The sequence below is a fragment of the Pleurodeles waltl genome, chromosome 11, assembly GCF_031143425.1.
Source record: "Pleurodeles waltl isolate 20211129_DDA chromosome 11, aPleWal1.hap1.20221129, whole genome shotgun sequence".
In the NCBI taxonomy this organism is placed as follows: domain Eukaryota; kingdom Metazoa; phylum Chordata; class Amphibia; order Caudata; family Salamandridae; genus Pleurodeles; species Pleurodeles waltl.
Window position 1 is genome coordinate 947,228,655 of NC_090450.1, and position 18,241 is coordinate 947,246,895.

General features: G+C 45.5%; 1 protein-coding gene across 1 annotated transcript in view; it reads right to left on the reverse strand.

The window, feature by feature from the left end:
- Nucleotides 1–2,678: 2,678 nt before the first annotated feature.
- Nucleotides 2,679–18,241, reverse strand: part of LRRC75B (leucine rich repeat containing 75B) — a 98,698-nt gene continuing 83,135 nt past the window's right edge. Inside the window, exon 4 of the mRNA XM_069215132.1 lies at nucleotides 2,679–17,489. Coding sequence (XP_069071233.1) covers nucleotides 16,943–17,489 — 547 coding nt within the window. The 3' untranslated portion in view covers nucleotides 2,679–16,942. The remainder of the gene's footprint in view (nucleotides 17,490–18,241) is intronic.

Consider the following 18,241-nt stretch of genomic DNA (forward strand, 5'->3'; position numbering starts at 1 on the left):
ACCAGACACCTCCTGGTACTCAGCAGTCAAGAAGAGTCCTGGAAACAGGACCAACACCCACATGGTGGCAATCTTCATCGTGCAATGCTGCATCGGCTGTGGTGTCTCTTCCTCTGATCTCTCCTGGGCAGTCTCTTCTCTGACGGACTCTCTCCGGTGAATCAAGCCAGGAAGGCCCTACCCAGGACAGCCTCCTGTCTCACCTCTCCAGGCGAGTCAGCGGGTCCACCTTCTGATCCAATCTAGAGTGTCTTCTCAGAGTCTACGTCTTGGGTGGTCTGCAGGCTTTGGTCTTGTAAGTCTCTGGAGCGCTGACTCTGTCCCGCGCTTTCCCCGGTCACGCTCTCTAAGGCAGCTCTTCACTTCCTTCCTCTTCTGTTCCCGATTCCCATCTCTTTACTCTTTCTTGAACGTATTTGCTTCATATGCACAAGCCCTTCTCACAGAGGAAATGCAACTCTATTTTAAGACTGCAGCTGGAAGATACATAAAAGTATTTAACTTCTCTTTTCCTACAAAAAGTAATGTTTCTATTCAGTGGGTGGTTTTACAGCCTGCTGGTGGGGAACTACTAAAGTTTCTCTTCCACTTAGTTATGCGTTGGCTGAACAGCCAAGTATAGGCAGGATCACTGGAATTATGTTAATGTGGGGCTGCAGCAATTTTTGCATAATTGTATATTTGCCGTATTTGCCACATAATCCACCATCTACTGCATAATCTACAGTTTTTAACAAAAAAGGTTTCTAGTTCAAACGGTTCAAGTTAGTAAACACTTGCAACGCATTGGAAGGCACTTTGCAAAGCTTCATTGGTCACCTTTATGTTGCTTATTGGTATATCTGGGTGTTAAACTGGTACTAATGAGGTAAAACTAATTCCTAGACAGTATTACCAAGCTTAGAAATGACAAATAATGAAGTAATACTATCACAAAATGTGCCGCATAATTTGCCTTTTCTTGCCACATAATTTACTCAACCCCACTGCATAATTTGATATTCCCCAATGCATAATTTCAGTGGCCCTGGGTATAGGTGCTGTTTGGCGGGTGAATCTGTAAACAGCCAACATACTTCAATATTTGCGGCAGGCTAAACAGCAGAGATTATGTACTGCTTGGCCTGCAGCTTGTAGCATAAAACATTCTGGCTAAATAGCAGAATTATATATTTAGAGTAGGACTAAAAAAAAACTGACAATTCACTACTTACACGACCACAGACTAAATAGAAAAACGTATCTATTATTTAGCTAATGATCAGGCAAGCAATAAATAGGGCAGGAAAGTAGCATACTATGTACTATTAGCGCGCCAGCTGGCGAATAGCAAAAGATACCACTATTTACCCGACTGCTGGTTGTATAGCAGAACAACAGTTCTGCTGCTGGGCAAATAGCATAGAAACTTTACTGGTTACATAAAGATCAGAAACTGTAGTCTGTATTTATGGTTGTCAAGAAAATATCAACACTTATTGCTGAGCTAGTAGCTAATCACTAGAGATTATGTGGTATTGAGTCAGATTCCCAGTAAATACTGACATTTCTCTGCTATCAGTCTAACTGCTGCCCATAGTTCAAAACCCCTGCTATTTAGCCAGTGTTTGGGTAAATAGTAAGGTTTAATTGCTATTTTCCGTGCCTTTGATCACAACTTCCACCAATTTTGTCAGCTGGCAAACTTTGGGGCATATTTAAGAGCCACTAGCACCGCTATAGCGTCATTTTGTTTACTCTAAGGCGGCGCTAAAGTGTTTTTTCTGCTGCACCATATCTACAAAGTCATTGCGCCACTTCGTAACCCCTTGCGCCACATTACGCCTTTGCCAGGCATAATGTGCGCAAGGCGGGCGTTCTGGCACTAGGAAGCCCGCAGAAACGATGCAGTGAAATGTAAAAGATTTCACTGCGTAATTTTTGGTGTCATTGTTAACGCCTGCTCAGAGCATTAAAATGATGCTCCCACAGTACCTATGGGCCTTCTTCACTTTGCTGCGCTAGCGTCAACATTTTTGACGCTAGTGTAGCAATGCACCATAATAGCATCAAAAATGTTGATGCTAATGTGCTAATGACCGCCATGGTGCGCCGTATTATAAATGCAGCACAACCATGGTGCCGTAGGGGGGAGCGCAAGAAAAGTGGCGCATCATAGCTGATGCACCACTTTTTCTTAAATATGGGTCTTCGTTTATAGGTGAAGTATCTCCCCCAAAAGATCTTTTTGTGTGACTTATGAAAAAAGTGGATATTTTGAAGCGGGTATCTTCTGTAAAACATGATTGTGCATTTCATGTCCTACCATTTTCTTTTTCTTTTTACATACAGCACACTTTGTAAATTTCGCAAAGTTTGTAAAATTAAAAAACGTAAACATTTGCACCATTGCACGTCTCCAAGTACGTTGTGCATTTAAAGATGGTGGCTGCTCAGTAGTTCTATTTGTGGCTGTAACCTACTTCCTTGCATATGTATGTGTGAACCTACTTTGAGTTACATGTACTCTATTTTGGCGTGCATTAGTGAACCCCCTCCCCCCCACTGACCTGTGTCTCCTCAATTCCACTAACAGTGCTGCACTAAACTTTGTGTAACGCCATCCCGAGCACTTCTCCCGCCCCAATAGAGTTTCAAAATTAAATCAGTTGTAAACAAAGTTCTATCTCCGCAACAGATTAGTTCTTATTTATTTACGTTTTATTTATGCTTAACAAGTCATTTCATATTATGTGTCTTTCACATTCAAAAACGAGAGTCCATGATAATCACGGTATTGAGTTCTTATGCAGTTCTTGTCTCTGGGGCCCTTCATCAGGAGAAATAAATAACTGCACATTAAGCTGGTGAATCACTGAAGCAGAAGAGAAAATGCAGACAAGGGACATTGTAATTGGTGTATCCATTGTTCTCCCACAATGTAAACAATTCGCAATACACAAAATAATGTTAACAATCCGTTCGAAAAATAGTGATCACATTTAATACCATAGTGTAAGTGAATGCGGGCTATCAGAAAATGTCCTCTGAACTTGTGCAGCTGAAAAAAGACGCATCTAGTCAAGACATATCCACAATGTGGAGTAGTAGTTCAGATTTTTGCCTCCGTAGCCTAAGATACTTGCAGTTCCAAGTCTTACATGTAGCAGTTTGTAAACCCTCTTAGAAAGCTCCAGCCGAACACAGGCGGTGCTCGCGGTTCAAGAGTCCGCCAACATGGGGCAGCGGCACCACACGCGTTGTGGTAGTCTGTCTTCTATGTTATTTGTTGTCAACCCCATCTCTGTACCCTCTCTAAGCAGTGATCATGCAATGCTTATTGTTCTTTGTTGTGTTTTTTTTTTTATCTGTAGTATTTTTTAAACTTATTCAATGAGTAGGTAAAATTCTCATTCAAGAAGCCTCATTCCATGGGTTGAAAAGACCCTTGGGAAAATGTACTAATACTTTACACCGGGTTTGCATTGAAAAAGCCAGTGTAAGCTGTTGTGTTGGGATTTGCTTTCCAACTCAGCACACTCGACAATCATGAGTGGGCACTGAGGGTTTCCTGGGACACGCAATGAGACCCAGATATGGGGTCTGTGATCTGGAGGGGCACACCATGTGTACCCTCCTGTTCTCAGTGTGAATACCCTCAGCTTACTGAGCTGTAAAATACTGAGCGTAGAGGCAGCAACACATTCTAGTGTCACAACAAGCCTGCCAGGAAGAGTCCTCTGGTAGCATATCCGATAGGACCTCGTGCACCAGGTCAAATGCATACAAAGTCTGAAGGAGGTGTTAAAAACGTGAATCATATTTACTTGCCTTAGTGTATGTGTGACCTGCTTGTGCCATGTTTTCTTGCAGTCGCTAGCAATGACCACGGAAAATGCCCATCTCTGGCGTGGAGCCACTTTTGGGTGTTGGCTCCCAAGTGAAGGTGAAAAGAGCTGGCTCATTCAAAAGTACTTACATTTCTGATATTATCCGAAGACCATTCTTTCTTGAGCCCAAGAACCGACTAGGAAACTTCTTGCATTCAGTCTAAGAATTAATCACATGACTTTACTAGAAAGTTGGTTATGCGAAGGTATACATTTGTGAGCAACCCTAGTTTGGGGAACTCGCTACACAGACTGTTCCTGGTGGAAGCTCTTGATGGGTGACTGCGGTTCAGAGATTATTATTTTTTCTTTTGTCAACAACCCTTTTCAGCTTCAATTGACATTTTATCAGATTTATTTGGCAAAGGCTAGGGTTATGTGGTGAAGCTCCATTGACTGGTCCTGCTCCATCGATGCGGCTGAGCATTTCTTTTCTTAGTGTAGTCAATAGAGCTGGAGTCATTCTGTTTAGCTGCACCTGCAAAGGGTTATATGTATTTGTATTATTTACATATGGCTCTTTAAGTTTTATGGAATATTAATTCTCTTTTGTTCTATATGTGTATGGTGTTGTGTTTGACATAGAATTCCAGCTGATGCTTTGTGTAGTCTTTTGTAGGTTTTAGATTGATTTAATATTATGTTTTATATATATCACTGTATTACCTATACATGTATAATCATGTGTCACATTTTCGGTTTCCATAATGTACAGGTTGAGGATTAAACAGTCTTCAACCTTCTCCTCTGTCTCACAGGAGAACAAGGTACAGCTCACTCGTCCACCCCTTCCTGCCCCATAAACTCTGGACTGTGCGTCTGCAAATGCTCCTGGAAGAAAGGCTTTGGGATGTGCCTGGGCCAGCCCCACTCCTCTCTTGTAAATCTTCTCCTCTTCCACAGGCCTTGGACTGGACAATCTCTACTCCTTTTTCCCTAACCTAGTTGTACTGTCCTATACACAAATGGTCCAGCATGATATGCAAGTGAAAGCCTTTATTCCTTTATCAAGATAGCAATTAATGATGGGAAAGTAATGTGCATTCTGTTTGAGTCTTTCTGTTTAACCTGATGTATAAAAGTCACAACTTTTAGCATTATATATCAGAGCACAGACAACAGAACACACTATATGGGGTTATGCTGACTGCTATTAAATATCCTACAATCCTCTCTCGTGTCAGCCTCTCGTCTATGCAGCTATCATTAGTTTCTATCATGGCTATTAAGGACTTTTGATTTAGTTTTGATCATGGCTATTAAGGACTTTTGATTTAGTTTTGATCATGGCTATTAAGGACTTTTGATTTAGTTTTGATCATGGCTATTAAGGACTTTTGATTTAGACCGCAGACCGGTCCCTTGATGGAAGAGGCTCACCATTTTCCTTGAGAAGGAGTTGGTAGTGCCATATACTTTGAGGGGGTAGAAGCTCCTGGGGCAAGGGGGCAAGTGACCTGGGGTAGCTGAATGGTTGAACTGATGGATAAAAGTGTTGTGGTTCAGTCACAAGAAGCCTCTTTTCTATCATCAGACAATGGTATAGATCTTTCGAGAAATATTTGGAGACCGAGAGAAAGAAGGCAGCATTACTGTTTAATCATTTTGGTGATGCTGAACTACAGATGTTTCCCCATTTGCCAGAGGTAGAAGCACTACACAGTGTGTTTAGGGCAGGGGATGGGTATAAACAGGCCATCAAAAGGTTGGAGAAACATTTCACAGAGAAATCTATCATCATACTCCAAAGACATTATTTTTACGAGAGGGAGTAAGGAAGAGCCGAATATGTTGCAGCGCTACGCATACTATCGTCTACGTGTGACTTGAAGACAGTACTTCAGAGGTAGGTTTCTGTTTAGTTGTTATTCTAAGGAAATTCAAGAGAAACTTGACTTGCCACAATCCTTCTTCCAGTGAAAGTCTAGACATTGCAAGGCTCTGGGAGATTTACAGCGAGAACCAAAGCTTGGGCAGAAAACAAGGGTCAGAGTGTGTCCAGTGGCATCTAGAGACAAAAGTGGAAATGGTTTAACGAGGATTCATTTGTTGGAATATGTTTTAGATGTGATTCTAAGGAACATTTGGGAAACTGGAATACTTGCCCAGCTACGGGCAACCTGGTGTAGTAACTGCAGGAAAATGGGACAACTTTTATACTGTTGCTAGAAGATAACGCAGTTAAAGTAAGTAATGTTATGGTGATTACTAGGGTGAACAATTCGATGCTGGTAGATGATGTGTTAAATACGGATAGCAGTAGAGAAAAAAATGAAAAGACCGTTATTGCTGGGTAGAAAGAATGTCTCCGGTTCACCAACATTATCTGATGTTATCATTGTGGGGTTGTTTATAGTGAAAGAACTATTTGCTGTCCACACTGATGCCAAGTCATTGGGAGACTTTGAAAGATGTGCTATTTTACTGACAAATTGGGGGATGGGTGAATTAACACCAACATCTATTTTGCAGAACATGGAAGAAATATATTTTGGGGTGGTTGGATCAGGCTGGTTGCAGCACTGCCCTACGAGCTGGACCCTCTTGCCCAGTGCCCCTGGGTATTTCCTGTATGTACTACTGAACTGGTTTGTCCTGGCACTCAACACAGTATCTATGAGTACTCTGAAGTATTTAAGTGTAAAGTGGGCTATGTAAAAGGCTTTGAACATCAAATTAAGCTAAAGAAAGTTTGTGTCCCTGCCATCCTTAAAGTGAGGCTGGTACCTTTTAATAGTGTGTAAAAATTGGAAAACATTATTATTTCGGCTGTGCTAACAGGGTGTCATTATTCCCACAGATTCATCTGAATGGGTAAATGCCAGGAAGAAATTAGGTGTGTCTGTATGGATGGACTGACACTCTTGCATCTTCCTGGTGGCTGAAGGCTGAAGTTTGCTTTCAGAGGAGATGGGCTCCCAGGAGCCAGTTATGCCTATATGATCCCAATCTAGCTGGGGCCTTCTGGAACATGGGCTGCTTTGAACATTTTTGCCAGGGCCGATTTTGGTTTCCAGTCCTGCCAAGTGTATATTTTTTGGGGACTTCAATGAGGTCCAAACATTTCAAGATGACATACTCGTCTATGCCGCGAACCCTCAATAGCATAATTCGAGACTTAAAGACAGGGATATGATGTTGAGAAAACTGTGGATTATTTAGCATACACCATCGCTGGAGAGGGCATAATTGCCAAATCAGATCAGTTGGATGCCATCAAGAATGCTCGATGTCCAAATGATAATGATGCACTGAGGTGACTCTTACTATGGTAGATTTGTTTGCCACTATGCCTTGACAGCGAAACCACAAAAGCCTCTTTTAAAAAACGGATTTAAGTATATTTGGGGAAGGTTTTTTTTTTTTAATGAAAAGTTTGCACAAATTAAACAGGTGGTTTGTAATGCACCAATGCTCCAACTATCAAACAGTGAACCAATAGGAGATGCTCGCTTGAATGGTATTGGGGCTGTTTTGAGTCGGTTGGATCAAACTCAACCTACTGTAGCGTTCATTTCACAAGCACTTATTGCAGCAGAACAGAATTATAACACCATTGAACATGAGGCTTTAACACATGCTTGGGATGTAGAACTTATGACTTATGTATGGGCTAAGTTTGATTTGTACGCAGATCTCAAACCCCTCATATTGATTACGTGTGTAAAATGAATATGTAAGGTCTCAACAAGGCATATAAGACTTATTTCGAAAATTCAGGAATACAATTTTGAAGTATGTGTCAGGATAGAGAAATGTTCGAACTAGGGGCCAGATGTAGCAAAGGGTTTTACCCATTCTGTGTCTATGGGGAAATGTGTTCGTACATATGGCCCTAGATGCCTGCCAAGATAGCCTCTTTGCAAAAATGTGACAAATTTGGAGTCAAATTTGCTGTCTCTTTTAAAATCCTCAGTCATTTGAACATTTACATACCCCAAGCACCAGTCATGGTGGACATGCTGGGCCTTCACTCATGCCCTTTTGACTTCCGTACATGGTAAAATAACTTCGAGTTAATGGCTGGTTACTGAGGCTCCTGTAACTGGTCTGGCTTTCTATTTCAGTCATCGTTTGGCTACTCAATGCACCACCAGTGCTGCTTGCTGCAGAACTGAGGACGATTTCAACATATCTGCATTGCATATTTGCTTTGTTTTTAGACAAGCCAGTTGCAGCATCTTTTCCTGTGTAGCATACTCCACGTCTGCCTCTCCTGGTACTGTGCCATTAGACCTGACTTCAGTGCATACACTCACTTAGTTCAAAGGAGAAAAGATATTGTAGATGGCAGTTTCTCTAGGCCTGCACAGCAATGGTCTCATGTGAGCTGGTTGTGCTTCAGAAAGTTGAAATTCAGACAACCCTCTTCCATATCGGTTCTCAGAGGCCACCCCATAGCTGCCATCACTGTGTCCGGAATAGTCAATACACTCTCCATATGCATCACTGCAACCTCACATCTGATCCAGTGATTAATGTGAGCTCTTCTGTCCACGCAATATCCTCCCCAGCACCAGGCTACCTATGAGATCCAGGTACCAAAGGGGGTCACATAGTGGCCGCACACTTCTGCTCAACTACTCTTGAAAATCTCAATGTAAATGTGCCCTATTCTTTCCATGTTTCTTAAAAGCCTTTTCAGCTGTTTCCTGTAAAGCAAACTGCACAAATGTCTCACCTTCGTCCCCTCATGAAAGCCCACTGTCACTGCTATCCCATTTGGCACTGCAGAGACCATGGGTCTGGACTTACCCTACCAAAATCTGCACAGTGTCCAGGGGACTAGCCCAAAACTAGTACTGGCTGCGTCCCACCGATAAGTCATTGGAGCATTACTTAGTGTATCAATATCGAAGCCCTGCAACTTTTATGTATGGTATTGCCTTGTCTGTCAGACGTAAAGTACTTTATATTTACATTAACCACTGCCTGGACACTGAATTATTGGCCATTATTAAATGTTGCACTGAGTGCTGGGCTTTTACCCCACACCAGCACACCTAGTGAGCTTTGGTCTGCTCAACTTTGGTCCCTGAGAGTCAAGTGCTAATGCGATGTACATGGTGATCAGTTAATGGCTCAAATGTAAGGCAAAGCCAAGCAAAACCAGGAGTAAACGAATCTAATTGTTAAGGTCTGGGCCCAGAAACCACTGTCTGTCCCGGGACTCCAGAAAAAGTACCCACCTACCACTATCAGTCCTGGGACTCCTGACAAAGTACCCTCAAACCACTGTCTGCCCTGGGACACCTGAAAATGTACCCAAAAACTGCTGTCTACCCTGACCTCTTGACAAAGTACCACACACCGCTGTGTGCCCTGGGACTCCTGACAAAGTACCCACAAACCACTGTCTGTCCTTGGACTCCTGACAAAGTACCCACAAACCACTGTCTGGCCTGGGACTCCTGAAAACGTACCCACAAACCGCAGTCTGCCGTGGGACTCCTGATAGGGTACCCACAACCCGCTGTCTGCACTGGGAATCCTGAAAAAGTGCTGACAAACCACAGTGTGTCCTGGGACTCCTGAAAATGTACCCACAAACCACTGCCTGCCCTGGATCTCCTGAAAAAGTACTGACAAACCACAGTGTGTCCTGGGACTCCTGAAAAGATACCCACAAACCCGTTGTCTGCCCTGAGACTCCTGGCAAAGTACCCACAAATCAATGCCTGCCCTGGGACTTTTGACAATGTACACACAAACCACTGTCTGCCCTGTGACTTCTGAAAAAGTGCCCACAAACCACTCTCTTCCTTGGGTCTTCTGAAAATGTACCCACAAATCACTGTCTGCCCTGGATCTCTTGCCAAAGTACACTCAAACTGCTGTCTGCCAAGGGACACCCGACAATGTACCCACAAATCACTGTCTGCCCTCGGACTTCTGACAAAGTACCTACAAAGAACTGCCGGGCCTGGGACTCCTCACAAGGTAACCACAAACCACTATCTGAACTGGGATTCCTGACCAAGTACCCACAAACCGCGGTTTGCTGCCTTGAGACTCCTGACAGAATACCCACAAACCAATATGTCTGGCCTGGCACTTCTGTCAAAGTACCCACAAACCACTTTCTATCCTGGGACTCCTGAGGAAGCACCCACAAACCACTGGCTGGCCTTGTACTACTTACAAAGTACCCACAAACCAATATTTTCCCTGACAGCCTTTAAAAAGTACCCACAAACCACTGCCTACCCCAGGACTCCTGAAAATCTACCCAAAAACCACTTTCTATCCTGGGACTCCTGAAAATCTACCCACAAACCACTGTCTGCCCTGGGGCTCCTGAAAATGCACCCATAAACAACTGGCTTTCCTGGGGCTCCTGAAAATGTACCCACAAACCACTGTGTGCCCTGAGATTCCTGAAAAAGTACCCACAAATCACTGTCTTCCCTTGGAGTCCTGAAAAAGTGCCTACAAACCACTGTCTGTCCCGGGATCCCTTAAAAAGTACCTGAAAAACACTGTCTGTCTGGGACTCATGAGAAAGTACCCACAGTATGTCTCTTTCTTATGCTAAACTCCTCTAAAACCAAAATCATGCATTTGCCAGCTAGTATTTCTCTTAGCACCTTACTTTCTCCATGCCCCCCACCAGAGATCCCTATTGTGACCACCTTCTGTCCAGAAACCTCAGTGAGAACACCATCTTCAACATACATCAGGAGTACTTTATATCCTCCACTAAGTGGTCACATGGGTTCAGATAATACATACATGACAGATTCATTCCCAGCTGTCCCTCCATACAGCCTATGTTTAATGAATAAATGATGGATAAAATCACCTGTTGCAACAGTCTCCTATTTTGTCTTCCATGTTACTCGCTCTCTTGCTAGACAAACTCATAAACGTTGCCACCAGTATTTTTTTTCCACCTCCACAGGCATACAACAGCCATGACTCGAGTCAGAAATTAGATCAGGTCTGAAGGGTGTTCAGTAACTTTTAGAAAAAAAACAAGTTGTTTTCAGAAGGATGCTTTTGTAGGACAGTCATCCAGTGGAAACGGTGCTGCCGGTGGGCAGCATGCATGGTCCACCCCAGCCCAACCAGTTTTTTCTATGAGCCTATTGTGTTACAGTCCCGTCTGCATCCAATCCAGTACTTCGTTTTTTAATAGAGGCTCATAATAGAAACCATCTGCTAAGGCACTGCCTGGCTGTGCTCCTGCCCAGCTTTCCAGGGAGATGCTTCACCATGCGACCAGATGACTCAAGTCGATCACCCACAGTTGACTCCTGCTAGGTAGGACTAGATGCAAATGACTTGGGGGTGGGGAGGGCAGAGCCATAGCTGCTCGGGATTGCACCCTTAAAAAAATGCCCTTCCTTTTTTAATCTTTGGAAAAATGTTCTGTCATTTTATGTTGTCATGGCTTCTCATGTCCAGGCAGAATATAAGTGATGTGGTCACCACTACCTCCAGCACCCAGACACAACAGAAGGAATGTGGCCATTGTTAGCTCCCAAAATCAAATAAGAGTAAAGGGAATGACGACATCACCTCCTCCCAATGCACAAATGGATCAGACAGAGTGTGGTCATCCATGGCTCACAATATCCACAATAAGTAGAAGGAATGTGGCTGTCACATCTCTCAATCCATAGATGTAGCAGAATAGTATAATCAATGCAGGCTCCCCCTGTCAATCAAAACAGAAGGACTGTGGTCACTGGGACCTTCCCACATCCAGGTAGAATATAAGGAACGTGGAACTCTCAGCCTCTTCTTGTCCAGGTGGAAGGGAATGAATGTGATCATTAACAGCTCCCAATAACCTGCTAGAAAAGAAAGAATGCAGCCATCAACCCTTCTCAAAGTCCAGATACAAAAGAATTAATGTGGTCATTGCGGACTTCCAATATCTGGACTGAAGAAAAAAGATGTAGTCATTGCTACCTCCTGGATAGACTAGAAAGGATGTCACAGGATATTCTGTTGGGTACCAGGAATCTCAATTTCCCAACAGAGTAGAAGAAATAGTTATCACCACATCCCAATGCCTAATGGGAATACAAAGAACGTAGTCGCTGATGATTTCCGATATCATGATGAAAGGAAACTGGTCATTGTAGCCTCACAGAAGGAACAGAAGGAATGTGGTCACTGTTGCCCCTCAGAAAGAAATGTGCTCATTGTTACCTCATAGAAGGAATAGAAGAAATGTGTTTATTGTTGCCTCATAGAAGGAACAGAAGAAATGTGGTCATTGTTGCCTCACAGAAGGAACAGCAGAAATGTGCTCAATGTTGCCTCACAGAAAGAAATGAAGAAATGTGCTCATTGCTGCCTCATAGAAGGAATAGAAGAAATGTGGTTATTGTTGCCTCATAGAAGGAATAGGAGAAATGTGGTCATTGTTGCCTCACAGAAGTAATCCAGTTATTATTTCCACACAGAAGGAATAGATGGAATGTGTGCATTGTTGCCTCACAGAAGGAATAGAAGGAATTAGTTCATTGTTGCCTCACAGAAGGGATTAGGTCATTGTTGCCTCACAGAAGGAATAGAAGGAATGTAGTTATTATTGCCACACAGAAGGAAAAGAAGGGATGTGGTTAGTATTGCCACAACAGAATAGAAGGGAGGTTATGATGCCTTCAGTAACCAGTCAGAATACAGGGGATGGTGTAGTTGTTGCTTCCTATTCCCAAGAAGCCATGCCTTCTGATAACCAGGTGGAACAGAAGGAATGTGATCATCACTGCCTCCCATCGACATGGTGGAAAAGAAGGGAAGCAACACTGAAGTTTGCCAGCAGTGAAGTCTGCTATCACCCAATAACCTAAAGAAAACACAAAATGGAAGGAATGTGGTTGTCACTGCCTCACAACACACAAGGGGGTGTAAAAGGAATGTAGTCCTTGTTGCACCAATATGCTCAGAAGGAAAGCGAATGAAAGAAGTGATGCCATTGCTGCATTTCATTCCCAAGACGGAATAGATTTAACCATGCCTTCCAATAGCAATCAATCAATCAAGTAATTCCTTAAGTGCACTACTCACCCAGTAGGGTCTCAAGGCGCTGGGGGGGTAGTGGCAATACGGAATAGAAGGAGTGTGGTCATCACTACATCACAAAGGTCAAGTGGAATGGAAAGAACATGGTCATCACCACATCACCAAGGTCAAGTGGGGTAGAAGGAATGAGGCCATTCCTGCCAAGAAACACCAAGACAGAAGGAATGTTGTCATTGCTGCCTTGCAATGCCCAGAGGGCAGAGAATGTGGTGGTCTCTGCCTCCCCGTGCCCAGAGAGAGGGACATTGTGGACTTCACTGGGTTCCAGATTTGATGCAGAAGACAAGAGAAGGAATATGGTCCTGGCTGCCACTAAGAGGAAATAGAAGGAATTTTCTGACTTCCGATGCCCATGTGGAAAAGAAGGAATGTGGTAATTGCTACATCCCACTGAAAAGAAGGAAAAGGCAGTACGCAGTGAAGCTTGCGGTCTCTCAATACCCCAAAATATGAAGGACTGTGTCCAGATCAAACAGCAGCAATGGGCCTTTCCTGCCTTCAGTTACCAAACAGGAATAGAAGGAATGCTATGACGTCTGTTGCCCTAGTGAAATAGAAGGAATGAGGGCACCGCTGCCTCCGACTGCCAAGACAGAAAAAGCAGAAAGTGGTCAAACTGCCGACTCTCAAACTGACAAATTAGGAGAAATGTGGTCATCGCTGCTCCGCGAATTCCAGAACAAACGGAAGAAATGTGGTCATTGTTGCCTCCATTTATTGAGACAGAACCGAAGAAAACCACTTCCAGTGATGAGCTGGAATAGTATAGGTCATTGCTGATTTTCAATACACATAAAGGAAAACAGGGATGTGGTCGTCACCACCCCTCGGTGCCCAGATGATACAGGAATATGGTTACTGCGACCTGACAGGAGAGGAGGAATGTTGTCATGACTACCGAAGCCCAGGTAATATAGAAGTCATGTGGTCATCACTACCTATCATTCCCAAGATGGAACAGGAGGAATATTATGGGCCTGATTGAGATCTTGGTGGGCGGGGTACTCCGTCACAAATGCGACTGTTATTCCGTCTGCCATATTACAATTTCCATAGGATATAATGGACTCGTAATCCGGCGGAAGTGATATCCATCGGGTTTGAAGCACAGTAACCCATCCACCAAGATCCAACTCAGGCCCTATGTCATTTTATGCCTCCCATGCCCAGAGGCAATAGAAGTTAAGTCAGTCATTCCCAAAACCCTTAGAAAGAAGAAGAAATGTGTTTATCGCGCCTCCCAATGCCAAGAGGGAATAGTAACAGGATTACTGCCGACCAACCAATAACTTGACAGAATACAAGGGTGTGGCCACTGCTGCCTTTCATTACCAAGACAAAAAGATGGAATGTCTTCTTGGCTCTCACTGTCTGGATAGAAGGAATGAGTTAACCGCTGCCTCCGGTTGCCACAAAAGAATAGAAGGAATGTTATTACAACTTCCAGAGCTCCGGTAGGATGGAAGGAATGTGGTCCTCGCTGATTCCCAATACCCATCCCAAAAAACGAATGTGCTCATCACCGCCTCCCAATGCTGAGATGAAATAGGAATATGGCTACGTCTGTCCCACCAGTACCCCGACACAACCGAAGGAATCTGGTCAGTGTGTCACTACCAGGGCGGAACGAGGGAATGCCGGCATTACCAAGACGGAAAGAGGGAATGTCGGCACTACCAAGACTGAAAGAGGGGATACCGACATTACTAAGATGGAAAGAATGAATGCCGCCATTACCAAGGCGGAAAGAGTGAATGCCGGCATTACCAAGTCAGGAAGAGAGAATGACAGCATTACGAAGATGGAAAGGAGGAATGCCGACCGTACCAAGATGGAAAGAAGGAATGCTGTCGTTACCAAGATGGAAAGAAGGAATGCCAGCACTACCAGGATGCAAAGCGGGAATGCCGGCATTGCCAAGAGGGAAAGAGTGAATGCTGCCAGTAACAAGACCCAAAGAGGGAATACCAAAATCTGCAAGAAGCTGAGAGGAAATGTCAGCATTACCAAGACACAAAGACGGAACGCCGGCATTAGCAAGACGCAAAGATGCCTGCATTACCAAGAGGGAATACCCGCATTAGCAAGACGCAAAGAGGAATGCCTGCATTACCCAGATGCAAAGGGGAATGCCTGTATTACCAAGACGCAACGAGGATTGCCTGCATTACCAAGACGCAAAGAGGAATGTCTGCATTACCAAGACGCAAAGAGGAATGCCTGCATTACCAAGACGCAAAGGGGAATGCCTGCATTACCAAGACGCAAAGAGGAATGTCTGCATTACCGAGATGCAAGGGGGTAATGCCGCCTTCACTCACTGTCAGTATAGAGTAGGAGGTCTCCTCTCACTGCCTCGCAGGGACCAGGCGGAGAAGGGATGTGGGTGCGGATGCCCTCCAATGACCTGACACAATCAAAGGAATGTGGTCCAGGGAAGGAAGTCGTCATCAATGTCAGCCAATCACCACATGTGTAAATAAAAAGGCGCGTTTCTTGGTTGGCTTCCAGCCCAGACAGTGGACGGCAGCCATGGCCAAGGCCAGCGTGAATGTGCCGCGTGTTTAAACTTCTCTCGAGACTTAGCTAACTCCCCCTCCACCCGATTCTGCCGCTGCACTTGTATTTGACATGTTAATACAGTGAACTGCAGATTCCATTCCCCACACGCGTGCAATGCTGTGCATAAAGGGTGGGCCGCTTTTATTCTGCCAGCCCACCTGGCGCGAGGCCTCGCTTCACCTGCAGAAGTTAACTCTTCCGACTCGTCTTCAGACACATGAATAGTGCGCTCCAGCTGTGTGGGCGGTGGGAACAGAGGTCCAGTTGCAATTAATTACAAGTTTTGGGGTTAGAATAAACCCAACAGACTGCAGTGGTGAAGCAGGAGCGACATGGACCCAAAGCAACCAAGGAAACGCCCCTCCCCATCCTCTCGTTTAGCTGCGACAACCAGTTATAGCTGCAGTGCAGAGGGCTCGTCAGATCCTGGGGTGAAAGAACGGGTCTAGGGGTCAAGCATATCTGTAGATGGAAAAGCAGAGGCGTGGATAAAAACAGTCAACGGTGGTTTAGGGTGCATGGTGCTGCGCCTCGAATCCGGCACCCCGGAGCCCCGGGAGCTGTGCAGCCCGACATGGCACATGCACACATTTCTTGGGCAACCGAGTGCTCTGAGCTGCACCCACCCTGGCCCTCGCCACCTCCTGACACTGCAGTTCTGGGTGGTCACGCGACTCCCTCGGCACCCTCCGATATGTTCCCAATTGCCTTTTGTTCTGGAGATTAATCCGTGGCATACCATGAAAGTGATGAGCCGAGGGGAGCTGGCATCCGCACCCGGCCCGCGGCCGACGCGTCCCCGTCCGGTGGTCAGGCGTGGGCCACCGCCCCCCAGGAAGGACCAGGCAAGGAGGGAATCAGCAGGCTGGGCACCCCGCTGGGTGTTAACACTGTTTCAAGCCTTCTGGCGAGTCTCTGTATTCAGCGGGCACCGCTGGTGCCATCGTCCGCCGTCTCCAAACAGCCGAGGCCTTGATCCGGATGCGTCATCACGCAGTGAGTACACTTGCAGCGTCGCCGCCTGGCACCCTTCCATCAGGCCGAGGTACTCTCAGTTTGCACCTTTCACGTGCATCAAATTCACACCCTCCACTAACACGAGTACAACATTTGATTGTGTTTGCTTTGTGCACAATAAAAACATAACTGCACCACTGGGCACCACGGGATGGCATGAGTCGCTCTGGGGGCGCAGGCTGGTGACAGTTGGCTGAGAAGCTCTGAGAAGGGCCCGAGTTCTCCCTTCTTACCCAGCACCAAGGTATTTGCTGCCTTGGGTGAAGTGTCGCTTTGCTGCCATCCTCTAGCAACGACAGCACAAAAAATAATTCTGCTTGCAGGGATGGCACCCCCTGATGGCTGGCACCATGGTCAGTTGCCTACACTGCTGATTGGGGTGATCAACCGTCTGCCCAGGGTTTCCTCTGTAAAGATATTTTGCAAGAGAGGCTTCTGGGATGCATTTAGGCTTTTCACCTCTGGCAGCTGTCGAATGGCAAGGAGAAGGCACGGTCCCTGCCCGCTTCTGGCGAAGGCAGCTGGTCGCCCTCCTCGTCTGGCAGCTGCTGGGCACAGCGGACCATGAGCTGCCCATCGCCACCATCAGGGCTCTCGTAGATGGTGGGCAGCGTGGTCTGCTGGCACAGTCGCCGGCGCAGTCCCACCAGAAGCGGTTGTGGCATGGACGACACGTCAACATTGTTGCCCAGGTCAACCCAGGCCAGGGAGGGGAACTTGGTCGCATCCTTGACTGCATCGGTGAGGTCCCTCATGGTGGTCCTGGTCAAGCGGTTGCCGTTGAGTGCCAGTTGGGTGAGCTTGGGCAAGGAGCTGAGGATGGGCAGCAGCAGGCCAAAGGTGTCGTCGGTCAGCTCGGTGAAGCTCAGGTCGATGGTGGTGAGGTTCTCGCCATGGTGGTGCACGTAGTAGGCCACGCGATGGGTGTCCCTGACCGCCAGCGGGATACCGGACAGGTTCATGGTATCATTGCGCACCATCTTCTGCAGGCAGGCCTTCAAGCTGCATGGGGAGGGACAGACACACAAAAGTTAGTAGTGGCCATGAGATACTGACTCAAACCACAGTAGCAACTACCAGCAATTCTGATGTTGCAGCTAGTAAGAAAAGTGAGATAGGCAGTAGGTGTTCTGTGCATGGGCACAGGATGGACAGCTGATGCTGTAGTGGGTTAGTGTACAGGGTCAGTGTTCAGCATGTGCAAAAGAACAATCAATTCCCTTGATCACGGTTACAGATTACATAGCTACTCAAGGAGCAATTTTACTCCATAACAAAGGTACAAGCAATGCATGTGCAGTTTCCACGTAAAGCGCTATGTAAAGCGATGTGATGCTTTAGGATCTTGTGCTCACTGTATAAATACTATATAACAAGCATCGGCAAAGGCAACAGGCCTAGTCTTAGCAGAGACACTTTTTAATGTATTTTTATTTTTTGCAGACATACATAATATACAAACATATATACACATAAAAAAATATAAAGAAGTGACCCAGCAGCCTAGTGCACCGCCCTGGCACTAAAGGGCACTCCTTCAAGCACCTGTGCACACGTGATCTGGAAAAATGCAATGCAGTCAATCACAATGCAAAACAGTTCGAGGCTGAAGGGGCTGACCCAGTACCCCAGGCTGTTAGCTGTAGTGGGCCGAAGCAAAAATGTGAATGACAGCTGAACAGACCAATGCGCGAAGGTGGCTGACAGAAAGCCCGAGTATGTACGTATACAACTGTGTATTTTTTAATGTGACT